Genomic DNA, 26,678 nt, shown 5'->3' with positions numbered 1-26,678 from the left:
AACTGCAAAGGACTTTACAATACAATCACACATTCATGAAGCTGAGCAGTGTATATCAACTAAAGACATTTAACAGAGTTGGGTATATTTTTGTTTGTTAAGCTTAAAGGTATTTTTTCTTTTAAAGGTTCGATGCACTGATTAAAATAAGATTGTTACCAAAATACGCAATCACTGCCTGCCCTCTCTATAGTTATCATGAAAGCAAAACATAAGTAGAAAAAGCAGTCTTAGTTTAATTATAAGATCGAGTCAAAGTGTGTGTACTTTTTATACATAGCTGCTGTCAGCACATTCCTTAGGCTAGTCACAGATAAATCTTGGGCCTCTCGTGTGTTTGATATTCCGTGTAAGGAAAGTACAGTCAGTAGTTAGTGCCATATACAGATGCCATAGAAACACATAGCACTGTGAGCCCAAAATAAATGTATGTGGAATGAATCAAGCTACTAAGAGGATAGGAAATATGGTCCCTCCAAACGGCATTACATTCTGTACTTAACTTATATTTCAGTACTTTATATATAAAAAGTATATTCATACTTATAAGTAGCATATGAATCTCATCAAAAGTCCATAAATAGAATAGGCAAAAATTTTACTCACTAAGACACTGAAATTCAGAATGATCACAGATTTGCTCTAACATATGATGAGAGTGAGTTGTAGAGCCCAGAATATATACATTTTCCGATTCCTGGTTACTTCATTTTTAACATATACACATATTCTTGCTCAGCTTGAGCTCAGCCCTTTTTACATTTAGAATTACAAAATGAACACTGTCATCATGCTCTAATCCACGTGTTACCTACCCCCGCTGACCACAGATGACCACGTGCCCCCCGCTGGACTGGTCCTTGCTGTGGGAGGAGCCACTGCTTCACTCGGTGGAGTATGGGATACAAATTCTAGTCCACTGGAAATGGAACCCCTTCCAGCAGAAACTCTGTGATTTCGAGGGTGTCGCTGGGCCTTTGGGGACATCCTTGGAGGCCCTAAGAAAGGAAGAGCGAACATTACATAAATGCCACAATGTCCATCAGTACAACTTTCCTGCTAAATACATACAACACCCCATTCACACACAGCTGATTCTCTCTTTTCCTTGGTTTAAGGGGGGGCGGGGGGCGGGTATATATATTTTTGGCCATATTCTTTCAGGATTATTTTGTAGAATGCTATGAAGTTTTATAAATAAATTTTATTTTATTTCTCTTTATTTTTAAAGAAAGGGATCCGGGATGAGGTTGATGGTAAGAAATCACACAATAAGATGTCATAACTCTTTAAAAATTTTAGCAATTTAACCTATATCCATTATTTATAAGCATTTAAATATACATATAAAATGCTAACAGAAGTTATGGCTACATGATGCTATAATTTTTATTTTACCATATATACTTTTAGCTTTTACCTCAAATTTGCTATATTATTTCTAAAATTATAAAAATATTTTTTAAAAACTAGTAATCCCTATATATCTTTGTATTATTAATATATATGTACATATCCTCCTTAAGTTTCTCTACCTCTTCTGCCATGGTAATCAATTTTACAACCCATGCCTTAATCAGTTCTCACCAGTAAGCAGTTCCTCACTCAACAGGCTATGAGCTGAAAATCCTACTGTTAAGGAATGACTTTTAGAACCAGAATAATTGACATTTGGGGAAGAAATCTGCACGATATGAATTATCAAAATCCTACATAATTAATTGTCACCCCCTTAACTTTATTTCTAAAGAAGTCTACTGTACTTTCAAACAAAACAGGTAAAAACTGGACAGAACAGCTCTCATCAGAGAAGCCAGACAGTGCCAACACTTGGCAAAACTCCTTCATGTCAAAGTGCAGGCTCCTCACCTCACCTGCTGCCAAACTTTGCATAATGTCAAATTAGTTTGTGTCCTCAGCAGGAATTTAATCCTGGATACAATCTTAAAAAGAATGTTAATCTTACATATTATAGTTTTCAACGGGAGACATAATTGACTTCTATCAAAGAATGATTTAAGAATTGGGTATTTGCATATTTTTACATATTTTTTTAATATCTCTTAGAAAAAGACTGCTACAGTAGGTTGGCATACCTCAATGAAATCAAACTGCAACTTAAAAAAAAACTCATTTCCCACCCTGACCAGTTTGGCTCAGTGGATAGAGCGTCGGCCTACGGACTGAAGGGTCACAGGTTTGATTCTGGTCAAGGGCATGTACCTTGGTTGCGGGCACATCCCCAGTAGGGGAGTGTGCAGGAGGCAGCTGATCGATGTTTCTCTCTCATTGATGTTTCTGACTCTCTATCCCTCTCCCTTCCTCTCTATAAAAAATCAATAAAATATATTTAAAAAAACAAAAAACAAAAAAAACCTCATTCTTTTTGGTAATATATCAAATACTTACAGAAACAAAATATACTCCCCTCTATTAAGCACAGAAAACCACTATATTTAATAGCTTTAATTTTGAAGTTTACACTTAAAAATGCTTCACTGTCACCTACCTACATGATTAGAAAACATTTTTTAATTCCAATTAGTTAACAAGAAACCTCAGATGCAGCATCCCCGAATATGCAGGTGATTTCTGCCCGAACAGTCAGTCCACAAACAGCCCATGCACCTCACTGTAGACGTTCACACTCACTAAGGAGTCCTGTTTACCCAACATAAGTTATGACAACATCATCACTTAATTAAACAATGGCCTTTGACAATACTTTGACAGAATTTAACTTTTTGTTTAGTGGCCACCATTACAGGCACTTCAGAGTAAGGAGGTCACCTTGAAGATCAGCAAAACCTGCTGTTGACGGTTAGCCACTGTAGTCAAGGTCACGCGACCTCTCTGATTGGAGGGCAACAATTTATTAAAAGCAGGCAGCATAGTTTTCTCCGGGGAAGCATTTTACACCAGAAAACCATATCAGTCTCAACAGAAGCTAATAAAAGGCAATTTTAATGAACGAATCAGGTAAAAAACATTTGATCAAAAGGACATTATCAGTCAAAAAACAGGTTTTTAATTTATGCACTGCATTTAAGTTAAAATGTGACCTTTCTACAACACATCCGTATAGTTGATGTGTAGCAATGGCAAATTAGCATCACATATTGACTGAAAATTATATTCTTTTTTCCTACAAGGGCAAAAATAAATAAAAAACAAAACCCTGAAGATTAAAATTCAGATATGGTTTTTATTAACAATTTTACTTTAGATCCAGAACTTCTTCCAGATTCAAGTACTTTCATTATAAAATATTGCAAAGCTAATTTTTTTTTAATTCCCAAAACATAAAACCAAACACTATTGTAATCTAAGGGTTGACACAAAGAGGCAGATATATGGAATGTCCCTCTCAAAAAATATCCCTAAATCACCACTCCTGCCTACGGCCAACAGGTAGGTTCACTAATACCTTGGCCAAGGAGCTATAAAATGATAGGTTCTACAGTAAGTCCAAGACTGGGTGAAGAGTTCATTGTTCGCCATTAATCATCGTATCAGGGAGGCCCTGGGCAGACCTGCTGGGGCTGTAAAGGAGCATCATTACCAGGCAGAGATAATCCCCCTTCTTACAATTCAGGATAGTTCATAGCTTCACACAGCATTTTATCAAATTTCTCTCTAATGAACAAAAGGTTAATAGAAATAGTTTTAATAAACTAAAGTTAAAACACGGAAATTATAGGTTATCAAATAATGAAGAGGAAACTTTTCTAATTAAACTCACACAGGAGTTAAACAAAGACAAACAAAAACATGAACAAATTGTGGTATTGTACCTTCTGAAGACATGCGTTTAGGCATAGTAGAGACAGGAGCTGGAGAACCATGAGCAGAGGGGTGAGACGGGGGTCTGGATGGCCGCGAGGGGGGCCTGGAGGGCGGCCGTGTAGGGGTGGCTGCCCGAGGTGGAAGAGAGTTGGGACCTGACTGGTAGCGAGAAGGTGGGCGAGAGGAAGGAGATGGGCAAGGCGATGGCCAGGGAACACCTGACAGAACAAATGATATGAAGGAAAGTATAAAAACTAAAGAAAAAAATGAGGGAAAAAAGTAAACAGAAAAAAAAGTAAAATGACAAAAATGATTTCTTGTACATTTTAACCCTTTGAGGACAGTCATTTGATTTGTGATAAGTTTTAGCATAACTTAAACTGACATAATTCACATTTTACTTTAACCTCCTTAAAGTTAATCTGTTTAAATGAATACACGTTCCCAAAGGGTTAATTAGGATCTACACATACTACTGAAGAAGACAGTTAAGACTTTGCCTATTAATCCTACTTCTACAACTGTTTCTCAGTAAATAGATAAAAGAAGTATAACATATAGATAATTTCACACAATAAATCACAAAGCTCAGGAATAACATTTACATTAGTTTTAGCTTTTGAGACATAATGAAAATAAGCATCAACTATAAAATCCCATTAAAAATGCTGGTTTCTCATAACCATTCCTGATTTTCATCTAGTTTATACTTGAACATAAGCTTCAGTCTGAAATCTCATTAAGCAAGTTCATTCAAGTAGAAATAAAACATTACTTCCACTATTTTCTACAGTCATGGGAGTGACAAAGGTTAACATTCATTGCCTTCTCAAAAAACATTTTAATCTTATCAAATAAGGAAAAGGGGGACCTTCTGTATAATTATGCAGCTTTACTTATCTAAAGATAATTAACTCGTCTAAGAAACTGCTTAATGAACAATACAACTACAGAGCAGTCATCACCAAATAACTGACACTGATGGATATGCACAGGTCAAAATACAGCTAACATGTAAACATAGCATATCACTTACCTTCATCTTAGCAAACAGTCCAGGTCTCCTCTCCACAGGCTGCCACACACTTGAGTATCATACATTTCCCAGCCCCTTCAGGTTTTTTACTTTGGGAATTCTGTTCATGAGCAACTGAAATTCTTTACTCGGTGAGCAAAGAAATTTCACCCCCCAATACTAAGTATACAAAATACTCAAGAGTGTTCATTTGGAGAGGAATTCTGGAGAAAGACTCAATAAAATGAAATTGGAAACTTAGTGTTCTCTATTTTTCCTCCTAACTTTCCAAACTTAGATACCTAAAATGGATTGCCCACTTTCCCCCTTAAGTATTATTAATTACTATATTTCCATACTGTCTACGGTACTGCTTTCTAGTATACCAGACTTATATTAAAGATCCATGACCTATGAGCTATATTCAATCTAGACTTAGGAGGTAGAGTAGAAGTCTCTTTTACTTCAGCTAAACTGCAATAGCCGTCTTTACACTAAGAGTTGTTTTGGTTGTTTTGAAGCACATTTCATTTGTCACCTTCTTCGCATGACTGTTGGTCATGTCTTGTCAAGTCACCTCAAATCTTTTCTTGAAATAAGCAGAATATAAATATATAAGCAAACAGTAAGTGAAAATAAATCTATATTAACCACTGAATGTTTCACACAGAATAGGATTTTCCATTTAAATTTTGTGTAAACAACTTTATCATCCAGTGTTTTTAAAATTGAGAACCTACCCAAAGTTTCCAATTTCTTTATATGTGGAGTGTTTTTTGTTTTTGCCAAGTGAATGTCTTTGGTTAAATTTAGCACTTTATCTTAATACATGAGTATTTCTCATGCTAAATGTATTCCAATTACTTATACTAGCTTTACTAATTTGATATCCACAAAGGTAAATTTAAATAATTTTTTAAAGTGAAAACAACTCCACAAAAATTAAGGTGTGCACCTTCTTATCATTATGTAAACTTGTAATTATTTAGAAAGTAATATATTTGATCAATAACATTGACAAATTTGGTCAAAATACTTGCCTCCATTAACTACTCTTTGGTCTGAACCAGAATTCGGGTTGAAATCTGATGTGTGAGAAGTGGATCTTGATGCCATGGAGCCCGGTCCAGGCTGGCCCATACGCGGTGAATTCTGTCGCCCACTTCCCCAGGACATGACTTCTCTATTTCTTTGTCCAGGAGGAATATATTTATTTTCCCTGAAAATGAGAGATCCTCTAAATGACTTTATCCTAATAGGAACCAGGCCAATAAAACAAACCTAAAAGTAATTTAGGCAGAAGGGAACTCTTCTTATAAAAAGGTTAAACACTAAACCAAACTGCCCCACTCCCAGAAACCCTTTGCTTCCAATTTACTCTGAGTTCTAGCTCGCGCCTTTCATTTCCCTCAGGTTCTCCCTCCTCAGCAAAGTTTAACAGACGTGTGTTCATTCTAATCTACTCTGCCTCTTCATGGCTGACTCTATTAAGTATAGTCTACCTTCCTGAAACTTTGTTCTTCCTTGGCTTTCTCTTTGTTTTCTGAGATCTCTTCTCTCTGTGCCTACTCACGGTTTTTCATGACTTTAGTATCAACAATGCTGATGAATCCCGAGTTCCCCTGCCAGTCCCAGCCTCAACATCTCCCATTGTACACTTTCATTCAAATCACCAGACTCTCAGCTAGGAGTGTGGTGAAACGGAATGTATAGCTTACGCTGCCAAATATATAGCAAGTGCTTTTCAACACGTGTGAATAGATGAATGGAAGATCTGTGAAGCCCTCAAATGCAAGAAACTGCAGATAGACTCATTATATCTCCCCTCAAACCTGCTCCATGTTTTCTGTCTCCATTACCAGTACAACCACCAGCCCACTTAGTTATCAAATAAACCTCAGTCACCCCTGGTTTTTCTAACCTTTCTATTGCTAGCCCTGGTCTAGTTGGTTACCAAGTTCTCACACTTGAACTACTGCAACACTAACTGGTCTCCATGGTTCAGTCAGTTCTCAACGTCCCAGAGTTTCCTTCACCGCATCCCCTACCTGCAAGGTGTTCTTTTAATGTGACATGTGAAGCCCTTCACTACCTCAGTTCCTATCACCAGTGGCCACCCCTGCACCCTCAACACTCACCCTGTATCCTACACACATGAAACAGCTGGCCTTTTCCTCAGATATGTGGTGGGGTTCTTCCACATATCTTTTCACCATGTGAGGAATTCTTCTATTTCTCTGAGTGGCCAACAGATCTACTATGCTATCACAAAATGTCACCCCCCCTGACCCTACAGGCTATGCTAGTTCCTCCTCACTCTGAACGTCCCTAGTACTTTGAACATACCGCTCATCTAAATGAGCTCTTCCAGACTTTGGTTTACTCATCGCTGTATATCCAACACTTGCCAACAGAAAGCTGATGCTCTAAAAATACTTTCTAAGATTTCTATAATCTTTTCTCTACTAGAACCTTAAAGCAATTCCATTCGCATTTCCTACCTAAGCTACATTAAAGGAAGATGAAATATAATAATAATAATACACCTTCTCACACAGACCTTGAATGGTGTATCCAAAATACTGCATCATGATTTCCTTTAAATACCTAGTGTTGATGCTGTGACTCTCGCGTTCACTGGAATTTCTCTGAACTGCTGTGTATTTTTCTTCTTCGCTCCTATCATCATTTTCCAGGGCTACCCGGGCTTTGTACTGGGCACTTGATTCAATTTCTTCTGCTAATTGGTTTGCTCTTGCTTCTCGTTTTAAAAATTCTTCTGAATTATCCCTTTCTAAGGGCACGCTGAAACATGAGGAAAACAAAAAGCAAAGTAAGTCATAATTTATATAACTGTCACAATCAACTATTAAGGGAGTTTAGAGTTTGAAATTCTGGTAAAACTGTAAGAGAGTTACAGTGATATATTTATTGTAAATCAAAACTTGAATTATGTTATCTTTTCCCTAAAGGAATATAACATTTCCAAAACCATTAAATTGATTATTCCCCCATAACTCCTAGACTTGCTAATTTAGTTTATAAAATGTTTATAGAGCATACATTTAGAGTATATGTAAACTATGTGTATTCCCTGTTTTAATGGGAATTTATCAGCTTAGGGAGTAATAGATAATGCTTTCACAGAATTGTTTAATTTAAAAGCAACAGAATTTATTCAACATCATAATTTAAATGGATAACCAAAGACAAATGCACTAAAGTAAAAGCAAACTTTTTAAACTTACGTATATGAAGATAAACTGCTATCATATGTAGACACTACACCATAATTTTCTTCATTATATCGAAACATATCATTGGGATCCCATCCATTAGACTAGAAGAAAATGAAGCTCATTTTTCAAAATGACAAAGTATTTGTCTTCTTTAGTTCAGTTACAATCAATATCTGCATTAACAATATCTATCCTACTATACTATACTAGCACAATCTAGAAAATTAAAAGGCAAAATTTTCCTTTAGAAATGTTTTAAGGAAAAACTTTTCTTGTACATCAGCCCCTACAAGTTGGTAAATAACTATATAAAACAATTATTTAACAGGTTATTAATAAAAATTTAGAACATTTCAGTTACTTCATAAAACATGAGCCCCCTTAGGTCAGGATTCTCTCCCTATCCTAACAGCCATCTTTCTAAAGCAGCAGTCGCCAACCTTTCGGACCTCACGATCACCAGTGGGCCGCAGACCACTGATTGGCGACCGCTGTTCTAGAGGGTATTTACTGGAAATCTTGACTGATCATCAGGTCTGTGATATGAGTTGACTAATCATCAGGTCTGTGCGGGACAAGGGGTGTTTTTTGACAGCCAAAACGATTTTCAGTGTTTTGGAGGAAGAAAGGGAGAAGCCAAAGCTTTCCCTGCTGCATCACTACTTATAGGTGGCGCAGGGTACCAGTTCCCTGCCATCCTCCCCTCCCTTTGGGAGGGCAGAGGCTCAAAGGGAAAGAGCATGAGAGAATAAACAGGCAACCACTGGACAAAGTCACAAGAGCTAGGTTTTAGAACCAGCTTTGCCATTAGTAGCTATGGTCCTCAGCAATGAAATTTTAGGCCTTGGTGCCCTAACCTGTAACCTCGGTATAGACAACTCTACAATCCTATGAGAAAACTACCATTCTCTAAAGCTAAACTATATACTTAAAAATTTTTTTTCTATTTACTGACTTTTAGAGACAGAGGAAGGGGGGAACAGGAGGCAGGAAAAAGGGAGGGGGGGTGAGAGAGAGAGAGACGTCAATTTGTTGTTCCAATTATTTATGCATTTATTTGGTTGTTTCTTGTATGTGCCTTGACTGGGATCGAACTTGGCATATCGGGACAATGCTCTAACCAACTGAGCTACCTGGTCAGGGCTAAACTACATTTTTTAATCCATAAGAATTAATCCATCAGGGGCAGTGGCGGCAAGAATCTTCACTGGTAAATATTAGTGTCTAGGTAATCAATCACTTCTCTATTGTTTCAACTCCTTTTAAAGGCCTGACTGGTGGAAAGACCAAAATACAGTCCATAATCATTATCCATCTCAGAAGAGAGAACACAGAATCATCCAAGCAATGTCCATGGCAACTTCAACACTAAAGCTTGCCTCTAAGGTCACCCATCGACCTCGGGTTCTCTGTGTTACTTCAGATCAAACTATAATGTAGCCCTAGCCGGTTTTGCTCAGTGGATAGAGTGTCGGCCTGAGGACTGAAGGGTCCCAGGTTTGATTCCAGCCAAGGGCACATGCCCAGGTTGCAGGCTTGATCCCCAGTAGGGGGCATGCAAGAGGGAGACGATCCATGATTCTCTCTCATCATTGATATTTCTCTCTCTCTCTCTTTCTCCCTTACTCTCTGAAATCAATAAAAATATATTTAAAAACAAAACTATAATGTAATTCCACCACTAAAGCAACTTCTTAGGCCTAACACGGACAGAAAATCAGTTACTTGTGAAGGCTTTAAAGTTACTTAAGTAGTTTATGCTCCATGTAAAAAATCTAAACTGCAGAAAGACAGCCAATAAAAAGTAAATGTGTGCCTAACCACTACTAACAATTTCTTGGACATAATCCAGACAGTCCCTATGCACATATAATTGGCTCTCTCTTTATTTTAAAACCCAAGTATGATCTTCTTGTTCTCCAATGTGCTTTTTCATTCATTAAGTCTTGCATATCTTTCCATACCTAACTACTATTCTTTTTCATGGACATATAGTATTTCAAATGAATGAAGGTACACTACATCTACTTAACCCACACCCTGCTAATGGACAATGAGGCTGTATCCAATTTTTCACTAATAGAAACAGCTGCAAAAAAAAATCCTCATACATAATTATTTTCACGTTTTACGGATCTATTATGGCAAAAATAAATTCCCAGGGGTAGAACTGCTAGACCAAAGTGTATGTTTATTTTAAATTCAGATAAGATATTGCCAGGCCCTAACTGGTTTGGCTCAGTGGATAGAGCGTCGGCCTGCGGACTGAAGGGTCCCAGGTTATATTCCCGTCAAAGGTATGTACCTTGGTTGTGGGCACATCCCCAGTGGGGGGTGTGCAGGAGGCGGCTGATCGATGTTTCTCTTTCATCAATGTTTCTAACTCTCTATCCCTCTCTGTAAAAAATCAATGAAATATATTTTTTTAAAAAAAGACCTTGCCAGAATGCTCTCTGGAAAGCATTGATCCACTTATCTGCCTCACTACCAATAAAAAAAGAGTGCCTGCTTCACTACACCCTCTAATGCAGGTGCTGTGCTGCACAGACCTCAGAACCTTTGCATCAGGTTATATGTGATTCCTTAATGTTTGAAAATTGTTGCCTACGTATTTATAACTGAACAATGACTTAAAGATAAAGCACAGATTGGTTAAAAGACTTCTCTGTAATATTCAATGGAAGATTCTTCATACGATTCTAATTTTGCTCCCTAAACACTCATTTTTGGCAAGAGACTTTGCTTTCTATCTCTGCAGTTTAGAAAATTTATTTACAGAATCCTAAAGACAGCCTTTATTAAGCATGTGATTTATAGATGACGTGTTATAGGAAAAGTAAAAATGTTTGCCAAGAGACTTTTATAAATAGGTTTTTGTGGCAAATGATCCTAATTTGGATTAAGAAATTTATTTGTTGCTTTAATTATACAGTTACCTAAGTATATACCTTAATAATTAGTACTTCTTTTTCAGACAAGCCTAAAAGATGTACTCTGACCTCACCTAAAGTCAACAGACAATTTAGACACCATACCACTTGCCTTGGGCTGCCTTATGGGGCAGAGCACTCAAAGCAAAATATTCTGGCATTTCCAGTTTCCCATGGTTTATATTTGAAAGTTGCTTATTATAACTTACTTTAAAAACATAGGAATAATTCATAAGCATCCCAAAGAAACATTTTTTCTGTATTTACCACCCTGGGGTGGGGGGTGGGGGAAGGAGGGGAAATACAGACAACAATCTACATTTACACAATGAAACTGCTGCTTTAAATATAATTACAACAACGACAATATACTTAAATTGAATCCAAGTGACAGGATGTCATACCACATCACACGGCCAAAGTCGGTTAGGAATCCAAAGACTTTACTTACGACGTCGTTTTCCAAAGCTTCGAGCTCCTCACTGGCAGTGAGCTCCCCAGCATCCCAGGGCTCCAGGTCCTTCTCTTTGTGCTCACCGTTCACTTTAGCACTGATAGCTGAGTCAGTAAAAGCATCTGCAAAGGATGTTTTTGGTTGAAAGATCATACAACCACCCACACAATGGCCTAAACTATACACATAAATTACCAACAAAGATGTATACTAAAAAATAATTATGAAAAGGGAATTTCTAATACAGAAAGAATAACATTCATTAATAACATTCATTAACAGTATGCTTTCAGATATCTGATGCTTCTAACTTTAGACAAGTTAATTGGCATCATAATTATTAATGAAGATATGTTTTCAATATAATTTTAAGCCATATGAAATGTTTTCATATATTCACAAGTCATTAAATTATATGAAAAATAATTACTTTGTGTTTTTTGAAGTAATCCAGAAAATTTCTATCCATCCATCTCAAACGATCTCTTTTGTTAAAAGAACCCAGTAATTAGACATACCTTCAATGGTCCTGCAGCCAAACATGGGAAGATTTTCCCACTTCCTGAACCCATATCTATATGCAAGCATCAGTACCCTAACATACTTTTGCCATTAGTAACTGAAGCTATGCTAAGTGACCCATTCTCCACAGAACCCATTTTCCCCTACAGCTGCCCTGTTACAAAATTCAGGCCCTACAGTGTTTCCTGTCTCCAGAAAGTTCACATGGCAGGGCCACCTGAACTTCCGATCCATTCTTTCTCACTTGTGTCTGCTTCTCCTCTGCTAATATTACTGAGGAGCACTGGCTAGTCAAAGCAACATGGCATCAGTATGTTTGGCTGACGGGAACTATCTATCTATAGCAGCTATCCCAGCAAAGAAAAATTTTCTCTAGTTGGGAGTTAGGACTCAGTTAAATAAAGGTCCACTGGGGCAACATTAGAAAATGCTTTGGAGATAAAGGCTTGCACCTAAGTGGCTGGACTCATATGGCATCATCTAGCACAGGGCTAGACAGTGATACTTCAGCTGATCTGGCTCCCAGTCATTAGGAGCTCACCCCTACTGCAAGCTACCACCATGGAAAAGAAGGGAAGAATCAACAACTGTGTCTCCTCAAAAGAGCCAATTCCAGAGGGATTTTTTTTATTTGATACTGCTTTTGTGACTATTAACAGCTCTCCAGTGGGCAAGGTGATGACCAAGTAAGAAATTTGTGCCAGCAAATTTATGGATGGCACCACAAGCCTAACTAGCTTTTACCTCCCCTCATCCCAAACCAGGGGCGGATGAAGGAGTGGGGAGGGATGGGGATAGCACACTCACTAGGAAATAAAGACATAACTGCACTAATGGGCTGAGCTGCCAGCTCTACCAGCAGCACAATTCTCATTGCTAGCAGTAATAAACTCCGAGAGTGTACGCGGGGCCTCCCCAGAGATGCACACTACAGTTGAGAGTGGGAAGGAGTACTCACTAGAAGCGACTCTATTTTGGGAAAACTTTCTAAGAGAGTCTAGTAGACTGATGCTGACCTCATGTCATCTTCAGCTGGAAGATGGTCCTAAAAACTTGGCTTTACATGACATTCACCTAAGTCAAGCCCCACTCTGTATTATCTTAAAGTTACACAAATTCTTGGTAAAAATTAATTTTGGCATGTGTGTTTTCAAGAATGTGAAATGCTCTAAAAAAATCAAATAATAACTTACATTAGGATGCTGAAATTCACTAGTTTAATTTTCACAAAACTAGAACAGAAAACTAGACTACAGAAAAATTCCAAACCAGTCATGTTATCTTCTGCAAGAAGCAACAGGATTATTAATTTATAGTTAAGATCCTGTTAATGTTTTAATCACACTAATTTTAGAAAAGCATATATTTAAGTAAATAAAGCACATACTTAGATGGAAACCCATTATTAAAAGTAGCATTATTTTTATTCACAAAATTAAAGCTCAAAGCAGCGATTTTTTTTTACACAGCAACATAAATGGACTTTTTCTCGCTGCAGGATGTGTGAGAATGTATGGCAAAGTATTTGGAAAGAGTAGAGACCAAAGCAAGCTGTCCTGAAATTGAAAAATACAAAAAAATAACTTAAATGTACTTTTATAATAATATATTATTATTCTAAAAGAAAACAGCAAGGCTCCCACTGAGGGTAACAAAAAGCAAACTTCACTGAACCAAGTTTTACTCTGCTGATCAGAGTTTAGGCTGTACAAAGAGGCCATTTATTAAATAACCTATTTTTCCAATTCTACATTACCTTAAATCTTCTGTTTACAACACCAACCTTATAAAAGGAATTAACTATTCACCTGTTTTTACTTAGAGCATTATGGTTTTATTTCAAGGCAGAAATGGGGGAAGGGAAAATGTGGAAGTGTTTCTCTTAATAAGGAATGATGTTACTTTTAAAATTTCCCCCAAAGATCCCTAGCCAGTTTGGCTCAATGGATAGAGCACCTACTGCAGACTGAAGGGTCTCGGGTTTGATTCCCGTCAAGGGCACATGCCTGGGTTGTGGGCTTGATCCCCAGCAGGGGGCGTGCAGGAAGCAGCCAATCAATGATTCTCTCTCATCATTGATGTTTCTTCTCTCTCTCTCTTCCTCTGAAAACTAAAAATTAAATTAAAAAATAAATAAAATCAGAATTTCCCCAAAGACAATCCCTTTTTACAGATGAGTAAAAAGTTTAGGGAAAGATGCGCAGAAGTGGGGAGTCAGCACAAAATGAGGCTATAGTGTCAGGATGCTGGAGAATACCCTAGTCATAAATACTCTACTCCAGATCAGCACTGTACCATTAGCTAAAAGAAATCAGGACCTGGATATTCCATTCTACACTGTTACCAATAACCATCACTGTAAATCCTAAAAATGCTCTATTAACAGCCATGTTTGGATTTTTTAAAAACACTGTTGGTATTACATAGTACAATGTTGTATCCAGAATGCCAGCAAAGTTCAAAAAATCACTGGCTATAATCAATTGCAATTGTGGGAATTTGCATGTAGATTTTTCTAATGTCATAAGTCAGAGTATATTAATTTTCCATTATCCACTATGGTAAGAAACAAAAGCATTTATAAAGGCAAGATGCAAGAATACAAAGTGACTGTTAGAAAAATATTACCTGTTTCTGAAGCAACTACAGGTACAGAAAGAAAAAAAACAAAACACAATAAAAATTATCAGATGAAATAATGGATATAAATTCATCATGTGCTTAATTCCCTGCTTTATAAACATCCAATTTACAAAAATCTCTAGACTATAAGAAAAAAGGAGTATAAAACTATCTGTCCCCCTCACCCCCACCCCACCCCCCACCACCCCCTCCCAAACTCCCCTATTCTACCCTTACGGTGGGCTCTCAAAGCCTTCCTTCTGATTCTGGACAGAAACGCAGTCATTCTGAGCCAGTGGTGCCACCTTGTGGTGATTGGAAAGAAATGCCTCAACCAATATGCTTCCCCCCCACCCCCATAGGCATTCCCTCAGCCCCATACCCAGGAAATAGGATAGTGGTCTCCTCAAGTTTTCCTCTTTTACTTCTCAGTCAATTATTACTGAAGAAGCAAAGTTGTAGGGGAATATTTTAAAGAGCCAGAATAGTGGTGAAATAAGTTAAAGGCTAGTAGCATACCATAAAATAATATAAATTGAATTTATTAAAACTACAAAATGAGCCCTGGCTGGTTTGGCTCAGTGGCTAGAGCACCAGCCCACGGGCCGTAGTTTGCCCACGGCTGGGCTAGAGCATCAGCCTGCAGACTGAAGGGTCCTGGGTTCGATTTTGATCAAAGGCACATGCCCGGATTGCGGGCTCTTGTGGGCTCTATCCCCAGTGGGGGTTGTGCAGTAGGCAACCAATCAATGATTCTCTTTCATCATTGATGTTTCTAACTATCTCTCCTCCCTTCCTCTCTGAAATCAATTATATATATATATATATATATATATACACAAATATATATATTTAAAAACTACAAAATGCCATAAAACTGGAAGTTTAAAAATCATTATTAGACTTAACATCAGAAACCCTAAAATACTTCCAGAAAAGTCTTCACCAAAATCCTCAACTATCGCCGTAACCGGTTTCGCTCAGTGGATAGAGCGTCGGCCTGCAGACTGAAAGGTCCCAGGTTCGATTCCGGTCAAGGGCATGTACCTTGGTTGCAGGCACATCTCCAGTGGGAGGTGTGCAGGAGGCAGCTGATCGATGTTTCTCTCTCATCGATGTTTCTAGCTCTCTATCTCTCTCCCTTCCTCTCTGTAAAAAAATCAATAAAATATATATTTTAAAAAAAATCCTCAACTATCTACTTCATCTTTCAATTAAATGTTTTGTCAAACATTGAAATTTTTAAAAAAATAGATATTTTTTTTTATTTCAGAGAGGAAGGGAGAGGGAGAGAAAGAAACATCGATGATTGGCTGCCTCCTGCACAGCCCTTAGTGGGGATCCAGCCGGCAACCCAGCCTTTGTACCCTTGACTGGAATCGAACCTGGGACCCTTCAGTCCGCAGGCCAACACTTTATCCACTGAGCAAACCAGCCAGGGCTCAAACACTGAAATCCTAGGTAAGTGAAAAATTTCATTTCAATGATACCATCCTATTTTGACCATTATTAATAATGTGACTTTTTCAACGACTTTAAAAAGTATTTTCTTATCATGCACCATCAATTATACCCGGACCAATCTATACACAATAGAGTCTACAGTTATAGTGGGTGCCAACCTCACAAATGAGACCATCTTTAATATTTACTGAGTATTACTGAGTTTGGATGAGCTGGGGATTCATATCTGACTAAGACAGAACCCCTGACTTTTCCTTCAGGAGCTCCTAGGTATGGAAGAGCAGTTACAGATTGAAGCAAATCTTTAGTTCTGAGAACTAGAGGCTGTGGCCTTAAAAGCAACAGTTGATCAAGGCCTTCAAAAACACAAGCAAGAATTAAGTAGGGTTGCTCGACAAGTGTGAGCATCAACCTATGAACCAAGAGGTCAGGGCACATGCCCAGGTTGCGGGCTCTATCCCTAGTAGGAGGGATGCAGAAGCAGCCGATCTCTCATCCTATCCGATATAATAAAAGGCTAATATGCAAATTATCCCTACAGGCGGGAGTTCGACCAACCCAGTGTTAGATGTGTGCTGACCAACAGGGGGCAGCACGGAACATGGCAGGTGTTGGCAATGCAGCACTGGCAGCAGGAGGCAATGGAGGCACTGCCGGCCCAATGGGCCCCGAGGAGAGCAGGACCACAGCGGGACGGTGGAGCAGGTTAGCAGGCGGCACCAGGCCAAGGTGGGTGCAAAGGGAGGCCTCAGCCAGCAGCTGCTAGGGACCCTACCTGTGCACGAATGCACTGGGCCTCTAGTCATTAATGTTTCTCTCTCTCTCCCTTTCCCTAACTTCCTGGGGAAGAAAGAAATAATCATATATATATATAGGTATATATAAGAATTAAGTAGGGGGAAGAAAAGGGGTTATAATATAGACTAGAATAGCATTAAAAATAAAATTTCTGCCCAACCAGTGTGGCTCAGTGGTTGAGCATCAACCTATGAACCAGGAGGTCATGGTTAGATTCCCAGTAGGGGCATATGCCCAGGTTGCAGGCTCCATCCCCAGTGTAGGGTGTGCAGGAGGGAGCTGATCAATGATTTTCTCTCATCATTGATGTTTCTCTCTCGCTTGCTTGCGCTTCAATAAAAAAAAAATGTATTTAATAAAAAATAAAATTTCTCTACTGTACACAAATCCATAGGTGAGATTGCCTTTGTATTTTACTCGTTTTTATGAATTTTCACACCATAAGTATATACTAAACCAGGCATTTTATTACATAGGAAATATAAGGGCATAAAGAATAGTGTGAAGAAACAAGATGGGGATAAAGAGCACAGTGAGGGCCCAGGTTGTGTGAGGAGGAACAACAGAACCACGTAGACTAGCGGAGGCAAGGTCCTCAGGCAGGAGAGGAAAAATGGATAAGAGAGGGTTTCAGGGAGATGGGGCACAGGGAGCCTCTAGATTCGGGATTCTTAACCTTTTTTCTATGATCCATGTACCCCTCTGGCATTTTAGGGAGCTTATGGGTTTAATTGCATAAAAGACATAGGAAATCAAATATAATGAAATGCCGTTATCAAAACCCAAAAAACCACATTTGTGCCATAGTGATATATGCTTCTTTATTAATTCAGTCAACAGTAAAATCTAACAGCAAGTTACTACTGCAATTTTAAAGAGTCAACGAGCATTAAGTAATTTTTGAGATATCCACATCCATACAAGTGATATAAAATTAACTGAATGCTATAGGTGGTAGCGTCACAGATACTGCAAATACTAGTGATTTCTTGCCTACATTAATTAACGGAGGGAAAAAAGCTAAATTTCAATTAGAAGGTAATGAAAATAAAAATGTAAATTTCTTCCCCCATCCAAGTTCAAAAATGCCCTGAGTCCACTCCACAAACCATTTGGAAACCATGGATCCAGGTTAAAAATTATGCTTTAAAAAGTAGCAAGGAAGAACTTTCTGCTGTGGATAAAAATGACTGGAAAGAAGTGGTCGTTAAGGTTGTAGAAACAGGTTTAAAAGGTCTGCTGAGCCCTCCTAAAGCTCTAGCAAGAGCTAGAAACTAACCAGCACCGTAATGGGATGTCCCCAGCCACACCCTGCAGGCTGGCTATAGCAGTCTACAGAGAGGAGTTTAAAAATGGAAGGCCACAGGAGGATCAAACAAATGAACCCAATTCTTTATTTAAACCAATGGATGGTCGGGGAAGGGTCAGAGAGCCCTCTGAGGGGCACAGAAGAAAGGGAGTAGAAGAGTCAAGGTTAAGTTGGCTGTGGTCAGAGTAGACCCTGGTCAGAGTAGATCTGGAAGGGCATTCTGGAACAGAAAGCAGGTATAAGCCATGACAAAAGTCATGAAAGCAGGCTGCTAAAATGAAATGGAGATAAAAGACACATATGTAACAGAGCTCAGAAGGCTAAGTTTCTACAGGAATAGTGTTCAGTTTCAAATAACCAACTTGAAAATAAATTTTTGTAAAATCTACCATTTGCACCCTAACCTTGGAAGGTATCAGGGTCTTAGCCACAAAACTATAGGAAACCTGAAAGCCTCCCATCTAAATTCTAAGAAATTATAGTTACATTACAAAATATACCAGACAAGCACTTGCCTATTAAAAAATGCAGGAGTGGCCCTAACCGGTTTGGCTCAGTGGCTAGAGCATTGGCCTATGAACTGAAGGGTCCCAGGTTCGATTCCGGTGAAGGGCATGTACACCTTGGTTGCGGGCACATCCCCAGTAGGGGGTGTGCAGGAGGCAGCTGATCGATGTTTCTCTCTCATCGATGTTTCTAACTCTCTATCCCTCTCCCTTCCTCTGTAAAAAAACAGTAAAAAATATTTTTAAAAAAATGCAGGAGTGGATACTGTTCATTTTGAATGACCACAACTATTTTCTAACTGTAATTCTGGGCTATCAAGCAGAACTATTTCATATTAGAAATAGTGCCACGGAGATGACAGTTATATAATAATAATAAATTCAAGTCTTCTGAGGTTAGATCCATAAAAGTCAGCCCCAAAAATTTTCCTTCAAATGAAAATTTTTTTAAGGGAAGAATGAATCAGGAAGAGCTTGAATAAAGTAATAGATTATCCTGAATTCACACTTGGTAGGATCGGAACAGGAAACCAGATCTGTCCTGCAGCACACATACCCCAAAACAGGCAATAGAGCCTTTCCTGATTATACTCGCTTCTGGTCCCAGCAGCTGAGAGATTCCACAAAATGTTAGATTTTTTATTCCTGCATTACCTCCAAAAGATATCCGAAGACATTCTAACAGTGAGGCATGAGGAGGTGGGCATTCTGTCTCTTCTCCGATGGGCTCTGGGTGCAAAGCCCCATTTTGAGGGGAAGGAGGAGGTTTTAGTCTGTGCTATTTGGAAGGGCAAAATGGCTCCAGTCAGTGTTGGAGCATTTTTTTATAAAAGGAACAGTTTTCATCTCAAAAGTTAAAGAATGAGAAAGGAAATAATTCTGTACAAATTTAGGCCAAAAAAAAAAATACATTCAGAAATATTCAGGAATCAAACTTAGTAACTGAACCACCAGTACTAGTAGCCAGCACAGTAGTCTTTTTAAAAAAACTTGAGAATTATAGCAAAAGTATCCAGAAATAGAGAAAGTAAATGAAATTCATTCCAATTCTTACAGTTATATGCATGCCTTTCTGTTTTCTTGGCAAATATAAAGAACAGTTTAAAGATTCAGACTGTTCTTTTCTAATATAAATTAGAGGAACAACTGTTCAAATGCACATGGCTCACTTAAAATTCTGAGCCAGGACTGATCTGGGTAAAAAAAGCAATCATTTTTCTATTTAGTCAGATGGAATAGAAATTAAAATGGAGACAGTTTACCCACATTCTCTCACTGCCCTACTTTTTTATTAGTTTTAATATATATGTTATTGATAAAGACACCATTAAGACTCTGCAGACCAAGAGAAAATAAACTAAAACCAGATAGTAACTGGGTATAGCATCACATAATACAACCAAGTAAACTGTCTTCCTGAAAGTGTCCTGGACTCATTTTCAATGATCTACTGGAGAGTTCAAGAGTCCTACTTGTTTTTACTTAAACTGTCCCACTAGGAGAGTATAAGTCATTTCTTGAGTCCCTCACCATCACAAGGTTAACATTCATCTTTCTCACTTTTACCATTCAGCAAGCCTGAGAGATGAAAAATCACATTCCATGTCTTTGAAACCACACACCTTTGATTACTAGTGAGGTAGACTATCTTTCCACATGTTCACTAACCATTTGTAAAACTTATTTTATTCCATTTCCCCAGTGTGGAGCATGTCTTCTAAATTTTATGGCACGTCTGCATACATGTAAGTCTTTAATATTTTATAATCAAATATTTAAATCTTTTACTTTATGAATTTTTGCTTTGATGTTCATACTTATAAAGTCATCCTCTGTCTCAAAATGATATAAATTCATAGACTTTTTCTATAATTCCCATATAGTTTTAATTAAAAGATGTTTTTTCTTTAACCATTTAGGTTTTATTTTGCTGATAGGTATAAAGTAGGAATCTAATTCCTCCCAAATGTCCCAACAGCATTTACTAAATAACCCATCTTAACTCCATATTTAAGTATTATTATCTTTACCACATATTAATAAAATGCTCATATAAATTGTCTGTTTTGGATTCTCTATTCTTTTTTTTAAAATATATTTTATTGATTTTTTACAGAGAGGAAGGGAGAAGGATAGAGAGCCAGAAACATCGAGGAGAGAAACATCGATGAGAGAAACATCGATCAGCTGCCTCCTGCACTGCCCCCACTGGGGATGTGCCCACAACCAAGGTACATGCCCTTGATTGGAATCGAACCTGGGACCCTTTAGTCCTCAGGCCGACGCTCTATCCACTGAGCCAAACCAGTCAGGGCAAGATTCTCTATTCTTTACCACAATGATCACTATGCTTTAATTCTAATGCATTTCACTGTATGGTAGGACAAGTCATTTTTTGTGACTCTGGTGGAAAAGAATTTCCAAAGTTCTTCTGTTAATACATAATATTTTATAAACTTTACAATCATTTTGTCAATTTCTACAATAGAGATAATATTATCTTTAGATATTACTTTCAGGAGAGTAGACAACTGTAAAGTATCAAATATTTCCAGTCAAAGTATGGAACATTTCTCCATTTAGTCAAATCTTATTATAACCTTCCGTAGGTCTTCATAGTCTTCAGCTTAACCACATATGTTTATTTTTACACTTTAAACTCTGTTCCTATTGTAAATGTTTTTATTTTATACTGTCTAGCTGATTAATGCTATTAAATAGAGGAAATCAATAATTCTCATACATATTATGAATCAGATCACCTTACTCTTATTAGTACTAAACAATATTTTTGTTTGTCTAAATAAAATTCTACTTTATGCTGTAGGTTTTTTCCCCTTTTTTTCTTTTGTTTTTAATAAATAAAGTTATTCCTCTGACCTTAGCATACAAATGAATATAGCAGAGAATTTCTATTTGCTCTAAAAATGTATAAACAAAACTTAGTGGAAGGAGACCTTATTTTTTTAAAAAAATATTTTTATTGATCTCAGAGGGGAAGGGAGAGGGAGAGAGATAGAAACATCATGATGAGAGAGAATCATTGATCGGCTGCCTCCTCCAGGGACTGAGCCCGCAATCCAGGCATATGCCCCTGACCGGAATCGAACCCGGGACTCCTCAGTCCGCAGGCTGATGCTCTATCCACTGAGCCAAACCGGTCAGGGCAAAGGAGACCTTATTTTAATAAGTATGCAATACTTCCCTATGAATACCTCAAATTACTCCATTTAGTTTTCCCTCACCTGGGTCCATTATACCTGCTTCTTTTTTAAATCTCAATTTTTGTGCCACCTAAACACTGGCCTCAATAAATGCTAGTCTCCATTCACTACTTGCCCCCAGCACAGACACACATCCTTCTTTCCTACCCACAGCACAGCTAAGGTAGTAAACTTCCTAGTGGTTCCGTTTAAGGAAAGAATATCAGATCATGGTGTTTCTTAGAGCTGGCTCACTAGAAAAGCTACAAGCCCAAGTCAACCTCCTTATAGGGCTTTCCTGCCCAGCTACCTGGGCAGCCCCCAGCCACAAGATACCCATCACCTCATCTGCCTGCCTACCACAGGGCCTCTCCTCCCTCTTGCCCAAAGGGCAGGCTATTGATCCTGATCACTCGACTAGCTTTAAAGCTGACTGCCCGTCCAACTTTAGCATTTCCTGCCCTTCTACAGAGCCTACTGCACGACTAGCTACAAGAATGTGTCTACTCAGCTCCAAGGCTGTGGCCTGCCTCCCCTACCAGAGCACCAACCATAAATGAATCTGAAACATGTTTGACCCCCTCAGAATCCAAGACTTCCTAGGTCATATCCTCCTCTATGATCTGTCTCTTCCTTCAATGACTGCCATGGCATCCCAATGCATGCCCTTTTAGAAGAGAGCCCTCTCTCTGCTGCTCAGAGGGCCTTGTCCTATCAGACGTGCAGGGCAACCACAATGTTACAATATTAGAAAAAAATAATCCGTATGACATTCTCACTGCTCTCTAATCACACATTCACACCCCAACTTCCTCCAACTACTATAACTAATACAATTCTTCCTATCTCTGGACTCCATTTGGAAAACAATGCCACCTATTTCAACAATCCATTCTTCTTGATTTCTTTCACATGCCTTGGGCAGAGCTTCTTAACATGGAAGATATGAACTCCTTAGGGAAATGTGAATTAAATGTAGAAGCTTGTTTGTGTGTTTTTCTAGGATGAGGGTATACAGCTTCACTAAGTTTTCAAAAGGGACCCAAAGTAGATTAAGTCTTGAGTTTCTCTGTACTTCCCATAGTGACAAGCACAGCCATGGACACATTCCACAGCTCATTAAGTATTTGTTGGCAGGCTGTATACATAAGACACTTATAGCTTTCTCACTCTTTACATGAAGGCTCTAATTTCATTTGTTCAAAAGACATTTATATTACACCAGTACTATGTGCCAAAACACTATACCAGGCTCTGAGGACAAAAAGAAAAATACAGTACCCAAATACTAGTACAAGGAGCTCAAAGTATAATAATGAGGGAGACAGAAACATCTATTTATCCTATACAATAAAAGTGTAGTATGCAAATTGTCCCCTCGACCGGGAGTTCGACCAGGGGGCAGGGCCGGCTGGAGGAAGGAAGGGAGGCCCCAGCTGGCAGCGGCGACAGCCGGGGGAAGGGAGGGAGTACCCAGCAGGCAGCCGCTAGGGACCCTACCAGTGCACGAATTTTGTGCACTGGGCCTCTAGTATACATATAAAAGCCTAAGCGACCGACCAGTAGCTATGATGCGCACTGACCGCCAGAGGGCAGGCACTCAACATAGGAGCAGAAACCATAGGCATGAAAACATGGAGACTGATGAATCTCAGGGGAAAAAGGGGGTGGGGGGGAGATGAGAAAAAATTAACCAAAGATCTCAAGAGTAAGCAGAGAGGAAGAGGTTGAGAGTTTGGAAACAGAGAGGTGATATAAAAGAGCAAGAACCAGGAATGGCAGAATGGACAGAGTCAAGAGCATGACTGGAGAAGTCGAGATTAAGCAGGAGGTGAGACATCCTCTTCACTAAAAAAAACAAAGCAGAGCCCTAACCGGTTTGGCTCAGTGGATAGAGCATCAGCCTGCGGACTCAAGGGTCCCAGGTTCAATTCTGGTCAAGGGCATGTACCTTGGTTGCGGGCACATCCCCAGTAGGGAGGAGTGTGCAGGAGGCAGCTGATCGATGTTTCTCTCTCATCAGTGTTTCTAACTCTCTATCCCTCTCCCTTCCTCTCTGTAAAAAATCAATAAAAAATAAAAATAAAATAAAAAACCCAAAGGAAAGAGAACGGTGATGGCAAAGGGTGAAGATGCCCTGGCCACATAGCTCGGTGGGTCAGAGCATCGTCCAGATACACCAAGGTTGGGGGTTCAATCCCTGGTCAGGACACATACAGGAATCAACCAATGAATGCATGAATAAGTGGAACAACAAACCCTTTCTCAAATCAATAAATAAAATTTTTAAAAAATGAAATTACACAGTATTAGATTACAGTCAAAGCATGAGTTTAGAGACAAAAAGTATGTTGTGTTATTTCACCAAACCCGGCATGGTATGTATTTTTGATCAGCCCTAACAGCCCATATGCAGTAGGAAAAATGATATAGGACTAAAGTAGGCAAACTTTTTCTATAAAGTTTTCTATAAAGTAGGCAAATATTTTTTGGTTTTGCAAGCCATATAAGTCTCCATTACAACTACTCAACTCTATCACTGTAGCATGAAACACGGTCACTAACGATGCATAAAGGAATGGGCATAACTATGTTACAATAAAACTTTATTTACTGATGAGTGGATTTGGCCTACTTGACCCCTGTTCTCTAGACTGAGAATACTACAATGGAAATAAAGCAGTAGAAAGAAATATGAGGGAGAATGAAATAAGGAAATAGACAAGAGGGCACAGAACTGAAACATAGTTGAATTGGGATATTAAAGAGAGAAAATATAAATAAGGAGCAATAAGAAGAGCAGAAAGAGGGCAAGAGAAAAAAGCAGGTGAGAAAGGAACATTGAAAGAGACAGTAAACCAAGTTAAAATAAAATGCCAATTTCAAGTATATGCCGGTCAAGGGCACGTACTTGGGTTGCAGGTTCGATTGCCCGTCCGGGTCATGTGGGAGGCAACCAATTGATGTGTTTTTCTCACACTGATGTTTCTCTCTCTCCCCCCATCCCTCCCTCCCTCCTTTTCACTCTCTCTAAAAGTCAATGGAAAAAATATCACTGAATGAGGATTAACAAAAAAAAACAAATACAAGATAGACATTTGAGAAGATACAAGAACAGGACACAGTGCTTTTATCAACACTGTAATGCAGTTACAGAGCACCTAGCATGGCTAGCTTCTGAAAAAGCAAGCGAACTATAGGTGAGAACCTTGTTAAGAGGTCCAAGAGAAAAGCTTTAACTTTCTGGTGGCTTGTAACTTCTAAATAACAGTGTAGAAAAATTAGCACAACAGAAACAGCTGTTGGCATAGACTGAATCATAAAAATTAAAACTTGCTGAGTTATAATTTGCAATAGAATTGACTATGAAATTTGACCAAGAGAAAAAATCAATTTAAGAATCAAGTTCAAGCCCTAACCGGTTTGGTTCAGTGGATAGAGTGTCAGCCTGCAGACTCAAGGGTCCCAGGTTCGATTCCGGTCAAGGGCATGTACCTTGGTTGCGGGCATATCCCCAGTGGGGAGTGTGCAGGAGGCAGCTGATCGATGTTTCTAACTTTCTATCCCTCTCCCTTCCTCTCTGTAAAAAATCAATAAAATATATTAAAAAAAAAAAAAAAAAAGAATCAAGTTCAAAATTGCCCGGAAGAGTCGTACAATGTTATTGAACATTCAGCACTATAAAATATACTCTCTAAATGAATAACAGCAACTCTGACATTTTTCTCCTCAATGAACAGCTGAAACATACTAAATTTTAATATAAATACATCACTGCTTGTATATTCTCAAAACGTAGTCCCATACCCTGAACTTTTTTTCAAATATGTATGGTTCTCCTTTACCATTTGTCTTCATTAATCATTTTCTATCCACAGCCTTTCTCCCTTAGCTCTGTGCCTTTGATTTCTTTCCAGAGCATTTATAAAACGGAAACTAAAGCATTTATAGAACTATAAGCTTAATAAAACTATGTGTTATTTATAAGCATTATAAAATGAAAAATTTATAAACTAAAGCATTGCAGAACAAATGGGAGAAGAAATTTTCTGATGAGTGTAACAGTAGCATGTTTAACCATGACACTGTAGAAAATCCTTTACAAACTATTTTTTAATAAGAACACAAACTCTCATTATTTATCCTACTAAAAGTACCAATGAATCTTCCACTAGTTTTTAACATTTTCCAACAAAAATGCATTGTAATCCCCATTTATTTTAATCAGGTCATTTTTTAAAGCCCATATTTCTTTAAAAAAAATGTCTGTAGAGTCTGCTTGAACAAATTTTATAAACCATGAAGCATACTTAAGAAATCAAAACTCACCTCTTCTTGCATAACTGGAGTCCATATCTTTAAATTGTACCACAACGAAGTCTGAACACTTAAACAAAATACTCTCCATTATTTCTTCACGCTTTGGCCCTGAACTGGATTCTGTACTTTTCTCATGTGCAGCATCAAGGACCAAATCACACTAAAATGAAAAACGTGAGTAAATATTTAAACATTTATAAAATAAACTTGACATGACTTCTTCAGCACATCAAAGTACTATGCTTACATGCCTTTGGCAAAAAATAATCTATCTCAAGAGAACTATAATTATACATTTTCCTCAGAAATATGAACTGTTTCCCATTCCATCTTTTAAAAATCCTCTCACCTAAAAGTTGGTCCTTGCTACCATGGTATGCCTCGAGAACATTAATAGTAATAAAAAAGAAAACAAACAAACAACCCAATTTCTCTCTCTTCTGGTCCACAATACTTGAAAAGGCCGCCGAAACCGGTTTGGCTCAGTGGATAGAGCGTCGGCCTGTGGAC

The 26,678-nt window shown here is 38.3% G+C and overlaps 1 protein-coding gene across 20 annotated transcripts in view; it reads right to left on the bottom strand.

The window, feature by feature from the left end:
• ATXN2 (ataxin 2) overlaps nt 1-26,678 on the bottom strand; it is a 96,834-nt gene that overhangs the window by 40,519 nt on the left and 29,637 nt on the right. For 11 of the 20 annotated variants that reach the window (XR_009450082.1, XR_009450084.1, XR_009450083.1 and 8 more), the window contains exons 5-12: nt 26,178-26,328; nt 14,575-14,589; nt 11,422-11,546; nt 8,050-8,141; nt 7,409-7,606; nt 5,842-6,020; nt 3,795-4,040; nt 816-998 (exon numbers count right to left, since the gene is read on the bottom strand). Coding sequence is in view for 17 of the 20 variants with exons in the window: in XM_059676341.1 (XP_059532324.1) it covers nt 816-998; nt 3,795-4,040; nt 5,842-6,020; nt 7,409-7,606; nt 8,050-8,141; nt 11,422-11,546; nt 14,575-14,589; nt 26,178-26,328 (1,189 nt within the window). In the remaining 3 variants the exon portion in view is untranslated. The remainder of the gene's footprint in view (nt 1-815; nt 999-3,794; nt 4,041-5,841; nt 6,021-7,408; nt 7,607-8,049; nt 8,142-11,421; nt 11,547-14,574; nt 14,590-26,177; nt 26,329-26,678) is intronic. The other 9 variants (XM_059676343.1, XM_059676327.1, XM_059676339.1 and 6 more) reach the window with 4 other exon arrangements.

The sequence above is a fragment of the Myotis daubentonii genome, chromosome 19 (assembly GCF_963259705.1).
Source record: "Myotis daubentonii chromosome 19, mMyoDau2.1, whole genome shotgun sequence".
Taxonomy (NCBI): Eukaryota; Metazoa; Chordata; class Mammalia; order Chiroptera; family Vespertilionidae; genus Myotis; species Myotis daubentonii.
The sequence above is the reverse complement of the archived record's forward strand: the minus strand, read 5'-3'. Positions and strand labels throughout refer to the sequence as shown.